Source organism: Temnothorax nylanderi, unplaced genomic scaffold (genome assembly GCF_030848795.1).
Source record: "Temnothorax nylanderi isolate EJ_2023f unplaced genomic scaffold, tnyl_v1.0 TNYL_tig0405_pilon, whole genome shotgun sequence".
Taxonomy (NCBI): Eukaryota; Metazoa; Arthropoda; class Insecta; order Hymenoptera; family Formicidae; genus Temnothorax; species Temnothorax nylanderi.
Window position 1 is genome coordinate 1 of NW_027249467.1, and position 6551 is coordinate 6551.

At 35.1% G+C, this 6551-nt stretch overlaps 1 protein-coding gene across 7 annotated transcripts; it reads right to left on the minus strand.

The window, feature by feature from the left end:
* Positions 1 to 255: 255 nt before the first annotated feature.
* On the minus strand, positions 256 to 4592 carry LOC139782340 (kinetochore-associated protein 1-like). 7 transcript variants are annotated; one of them, XM_071721339.1, is made up of 11 exons: positions 3868 to 4592; positions 3682 to 3800; positions 3429 to 3608; positions 3203 to 3360; positions 2653 to 3107; positions 2478 to 2587; positions 2291 to 2412; positions 1834 to 2204; positions 1398 to 1759; positions 1129 to 1320; positions 256 to 1034 (listed from the first exon to the last, which is right to left on the minus strand). In XM_071721339.1, exons 5-11 carry the CDS (start codon positions 2701 to 2703, stop codon positions 929 to 931), a joined length of 1314 nt encoding a protein of 437 aa, XP_071577440.1. In that variant the 5' UTR covers positions 2704 to 3107; positions 3203 to 3360; positions 3429 to 3608; positions 3682 to 3800; positions 3868 to 4592; the 3' UTR covers positions 256 to 928. The 7 variants fall into 7 exon arrangements, with proteins under 7 accessions (XP_071577440.1, XP_071577439.1, XP_071577435.1 ...); XM_071721338.1 differs by having other exon boundaries at positions 2653 to 2768; positions 3429 to 3553; positions 3682 to 3746; positions 3952 to 4591; XM_071721334.1 differs by having other exon boundaries at positions 2653 to 2768; positions 3682 to 3746; positions 3952 to 4591.
* Positions 4593 to 6551: the final 1959 nt, after the last annotated feature.

Genomic DNA, 6551 nt, shown 5'->3' on the forward strand with positions numbered 1-6551 from the left:
ATAAAAATTGCAATTTTTACAATACATATGGATATCTTCTATGAATACACCGTAAATACATATTACAAGAAAAAATTTATTTATTTTATTTTAATTAAATATTTTTATTTTATAATGTTACCTCTTTAATTCTTTGTGATTAAAATGATTAAATAATTCTTTGTAATATTATAATTTTATCAAGGAGAATTAAAACTACTACCACTTGGGTTGATAGAAAGATCCTCAGGAATACAAAGATACATACCACTTGGGTTGAGTTAGGTAACACAATTTTGTTTTATTTTTTAAGAGTAGTTGCACTACAATTATTTTTCAAAGCAATATATATATTCTCTTGTAGTTGGCGTAATTTAAAGAACATGGGTACAATGTATAATCAACGGACATCATGTATGTCATCAGGTGCGTTCAGCAGAAAACAATGTCAAGTTAATATTTATCTCCTCTCTTTCAAAAGACTAACCACGAACTACAAACTTCATATTATAACATTATTACAATTTATTTGTATTTTAATTCGAGTCAAATGTGCGCCTGCATCTATCGCACGTCATTTTACTGCTTACCACAGACAATTGGTATTATAAACGTGCCATAAAAAAATGACTACTGGTCAATATATTTTGACACATAAAATATTATGATATTGTAAGATTATAATTATAATATAATACATAGACGCTAGTCATATAAACATCAAACCATTTCATTACTTGATACGAAAAAAATGCCACTTTGATCTGCCAATTCAATCAGCCCAATTAATTGCTACGTTTTCTTCTTGGCACTAATCAACATATTTCTCTTTTGACTATTTCTCATTTACCTCACAGATTTACATTTCGCTCACTTCATAATTATCAATATCCTAAAATTTAGAAGCAAAGTCCTTTTAACTGTATCTTAACATCACGGATTGATATTCTCAAGTTTGAATATCTCGTTTACAACATGTGTCAAATGTATCAACGCTGTAACATAATTCTAAAGATTCCAATTTGCCGGTGTACTGTAACGATTTCATATACTTTCTGAAATATTGAAGTGAGATCAACGTTTTAATATGCAAGAAAAATTTATATTCTGCCGATAAAATAAACAATAATTTATTATAATTATTTATACCTAAAGGTACATATATCTTGCTTGGTCAATTCCTCTAACGTTGTAGTATCAACGACAGTCTGCAATATTCGAAATACTCGATATCGTACGTTACAACTATATTCAGTCTCGCCATGACGATTGCCGAAACCTATGTTTATAAGAAATTGTGCAAACAAATCCATATCTCCATATTCCAGCATATAACATATCCTACAATTAAGTATATTTCACAATCAATTGTTGATTTAGAAATTGAATATAAAAAAATGGTGTACCAACAATATTACCTAAGTAAATTATCTTCATAGTTGGTATTCTGATCAGACTCTTTCGTCGCTAAAAACGTCTCTGTAAAGCTTTGAGACAATTCGGTATACCTGGCATTAGATTGTAGCCATTCTTCCAATAAATCCATACGCAATTTTATCGTATTCAACGAGAACAGTTTACCCAGCTCGTTAACAGCAGCGTTAATATCGGGTCTGTAGTTGGTTGCAGTTCGATATCGTAATGGTATGCTTTCTTCGTTATACAATTCATACACCAGCTTGCACGGATTTTCAATTAGAGCAAGATACTCATCTTTCTCCAATCCGTACGTACGTAGAATATGCTCGGACGTAAATCTCAAATATTTGGATTTAATTTTCTGAAAGTAAAAGCCATAGAAGTCAATATATTTTTTACAACATAGACACGTACTTTACACAGAGATTACCGTACTTCTAACATTCCTTCTTCGAATTTAGTGGAATTCTGTGCCGCCAGCTGAGCATACTCGTAACATTCTTTCGCGGCAGCAACGCGATCAGCACCCGGAGGTGTATGATTTACGACATAGTACAATGCTGCAGTACCATAATAGAATCCATCTGAATCTGTCATCCGTTGTATACATTTCTTGATATCTTTGAGCAACGTGGTATTTTTCGGATAAAGCGACCATGCAGTATTTTTCGATGCAGTAGAATTATTTCCCCATACTTGTGTCACTTCATCTTTAATAGCTAATGTGCATATGAGATGTGCCTCCAAATTAAGTACGGGTGCGATGTCAAGCCACTTGCCGTATGTTCTTAAATTCAACTCAGGTGCTAGTAACGAGAATTAATAAAATGTGAAATTAAGTTAAGTAATCATCCAAGTGCTGGCCATAAATTTATTTCTGAAATATATTTACTAATGATTTTCCAAATATCGACTTTAAGCAAGAACGGAAGTCTCCATTGGGCTATCGGCGGCAACGTACTATGTCCAGGATTAAGCTGTATCCACTCATCGTGTTCCATTGGTGTAGGAAGCCTGTCATGATTGATAGTATGATTATTAAATTCAAAATTAATATATGCGAAATTATTATAATTTACCCGCTCCGAGTGTAATTTTGCAAGAAGCAAAGATAATTTCTCTTTTCCATATTTTTGTCTCCTATGAGATCCATTAGTATAATAAACACTTCATAGTGGTAAAATGTAATCTGGAAATTTAAATGTAAAATTCACATTATAAGAAACTATACTATCCAACATTTTTATAGCTTACATGTTCCCATAACGTAGAGATACATCGCTTCAACATGGATTTATCTTCCATTTGCGCAACAACTCCATTACATTTCTTTCTTAATTCATCGATTTCATCTTTACAGATAAGTAACTCTATAATATATTACTCGATTATTAAATTGGTGTTCAATATCATACGAAAATGATCTACGTATAAAAATATGTAAATATCCAAATATTAAATTAATTGTCACAAATACATATTATTTTCTTATATCATTTGCCTTTATTCACGCTTGTATTCGAAACGGTTATCGTTGGATTCCACGTTTTTAGTAATATTTGTAAATAATTCAAAAGGCAATCATTGAAATTAAATCCGAAGCTACAACAATAATCTTTTAATAAAGGAATCACGTTCTCTTTATTAGGTACTGTTTATGATCTGCTGTAAAATTTTTCTTTTGCTCGAAGCACTATTTGTTAAAACTTCTGTAAATGTATTAAAAATATATACATTGACACATATGTATAACAAGATTTGCGTTTAATATAAAAATAGACTCAATGATAATGCATGAGCGTACCTTTAGAAGTTATTGAATAACGTGACAGTCGTTGTGCCCAAATATGCAATAGCTTGTAACTCTCAAACGTTTGTGTCAATGATCGATTTTGCCCCAAGCGCGAATATTCATATCCCAAAGTTGAGATTGTACAATGCTGAATATGATCGGTCTGAAATCTACAAATATAAATCTTTACACATTATTATCGAAAATTAATTATCGAAAAATAGATTTATTTTCTTACGATGTAGAAACGGTGGAAAGCCAACTGCACGCCTCTTGTTCTGATAACATAAAGAGAACCGATAGCCCTAATTGCAAATCGAATGATCGTCCGGTGCATAACTTTCTCAATAAATTCATCAAAAGCTGTGATAATATAAATTTCATTTCCGTTAATATCTCTTCGTTTCTTTCAGACGTGCTAAGATACATGAAATAAAACGTTTTGAAAATTTGCAGTAAAGTATAATAATTAAAATCTAAGATAAACTCACCCAAGATATAATTATATTCCTCAATGATGAAGAAAAAACAGTCTCTGATTAGCGACGATCGTTTCCTCCATGCGAGTAAATAAGAAAGATCCATGTTATGCACAACAATCTAGGTTAACCTGTGTAAACACTCGCGTAAACGTAGTTATATATAGGATAGGATAATTATATTATTAAAACAATTACCTTGAATTAATCGTCGCGTCGCGTAAAGAGTCATCATCACGTATATCATACGTTTACGCGAGCGTTACTTTTGTAGTAACTTACGAATAATTCCTTCGCGTAAACGGGAGATAACTTACGATAATTTACTCCGCGTAAACGAGTAAATTATCGTAAGTTACTATCACATCACGGTCGGTCTCGCTCCGACGACACTACCGTTCTCTCAACGATATAGGTTAAGTGAACTGACTGTGACGTGACAGCGCACTGAACGCACTATCTGCACTGCGCGCAGTACAGCACACACGTATGAACGCACTATATCTGCACTGCGCGAAAGCGCCGCCAGTGTCGAAAAAGTGAAAGGGACATTTTCTCTGATCACGTGATATATATGAACTGACTGACAGCGCGCTAAACGCACTATCTACACTCGCGCAGTACACACACGTATACATATGTGCTGGCGATACTAGCACCGCCCTGGTGTCGAAAAAGTGAAAAGGACGCGACTCCAGCCAATGAAATGATGGCATGGCATGAGAGACGGTCGACGTAGAAGTAGAAGAAGTAGTATCTTAAAAATAAATTTTCACATTTGGACTTTGCGTCGCAATATTTCCGCTCGTAGGGCACGTAGCGGAATATTATAAGAGAAACCCCCCCCAAATCGACCCAAGCTATCGATCAAGCCTACTTAAAACTTGATCCGTTCACTCGTTATATGAGATCTCAACATCTCGAGTACTCGCAACTCGCGTCGCGTAAAAGAGTCACGGTCGGTCTCGCTCCGCGTGTACTTGGCGCGAGACACTACCGTGTCTCTTGATATCTATATTTTATTTATGCATAGCTCTCTCTACTCCTAAATCCTTTCCTTCCTGAATTAGTGTTTATAAATATTTATTTCATTTTATTTACAATTTTTACATTTATAAATATATATATATATATATATATAATATTATATATATACATATATATATTACATATATGTATATACATATATATATATTTAAAAGTTATAAATATAAAAACTGTAAATATAATTAAATACATATTTATAAATGTAACGTAGCGCATCGTCGATTTGCGAACTCGAGACTTGGCACTCGGCGAGACACCGTACGCGATACCCGAAATGCGTGGCATTGCGTGGCATCGTGGTATAGCCGGCGCGTGCTAGCGGCAACGCCGGCGACGTCACAGCTCAAGAGAGAAGGAGACAGCAGATCGTATATCTGTCCTTCTCTCCTCGCTCGAAGCTTGCCGAGCGCCGGGCCGGCCGAGCGCGGCCGCCGCGGCCAGCAGATCCCCTCCAGCTGGCTAGTTCGGACACGAACCATTAGCACGGACGCAAACCATATGCGGTTACCGAGCGAAACGACGTAGTTGAGTTGCACTTTCTCAGGCGGCGCGTCGGAAAATGCAACTGTGGGCACTGCCTTAGCTATTGTTCTGAATGCGAGGTTGTAATGAGATATCACGTATATCTTAATAATCTTTATTCTTACAAACTACGCCTCGTGTACATCGTGCTAAAGACAAAAGAATACTGATGATGAATCTATATAAAACAAAGAAAAGTGTTGAGTGTCGGCACTGGCGTTACAGAGATTTTTAACGTTTCGGGGTTGGCTATATTGTCTGGTTCCTACACAACACACGAAAAAGGCCGGGATGGCCTCTCTCAGGTTTCTCTCTGGTGCTGCGCAGAATGTGACGAAAATTCGTCCGAGAAGATAGCACACCTTATTACTTCCACCATGTTTAAGACCATCTTAAGTACGATCTTAAGATGTTATGAACCAATCACAGAGCCGTATTAGCATCTTTAGACATTACTTAAAGCCCGTGTTACACTACGTATTGCGGACGCGGATCGGATTGGGATTGCGGATCGCGGATCGTAATTCAGCCAATCTTAGACGAGCAGCTCATCTGTGATTGGCTGAATTCTGATTCGCGATCCGCAATCTCAATCCAATCCGCGTCCGTAATACGTAGTGTGACACGGGCTTAAGGGAATCCTGGCGTGACGGCCGAACTTCCTCGATGTCGATAATGTCGAACATTTTTAATTTCGTTTTAATTCGTTTTCTATCATTTTCTATATTACCGGCCTATCCCATAACAGCACAAAATATTTTTTAAATATTTTTTAAATATTTTTTAGGAAGATTAAAATAATTCACAAAAATATTTTTAGAATGTTTCTATGTCCGCCAGATCATATCAAAAAAATATTTTCAAAAATATTTTTATAAGATTGCAAATAAATATATTTAATAATATTTGTAAAATCTTTTAGAAATATTCCCAGGTAGCACAACGTCGTCAATTAGACGTCTTTTTTACGTTTACGTTAAAAATGCTTTAAAAATGACATAAATATGAGTCATTTAAAGGTATATGCCGTTATGCTTTTGTGAATTAAGAATTTTAGAAAAACAAAAAAAAAGAAAATACATTTATTATGTATATGTCGTGTGTGCATACAGCCGCGCGGTCGGTCATCCGAGTCAGTACCGCACCTAACGTCGCTTGACATCGATGATCGAACGGACTAGTGGTGATCCTTTGATTCTGACGCTTCCTTAATTGTTGCTTATACTCCTATATAACATATCTTTATAGTGTTCAAAAATCGTGTAATGATAATAACCGGTAAATATTAAAAATAATAACGCAATTACAATTAA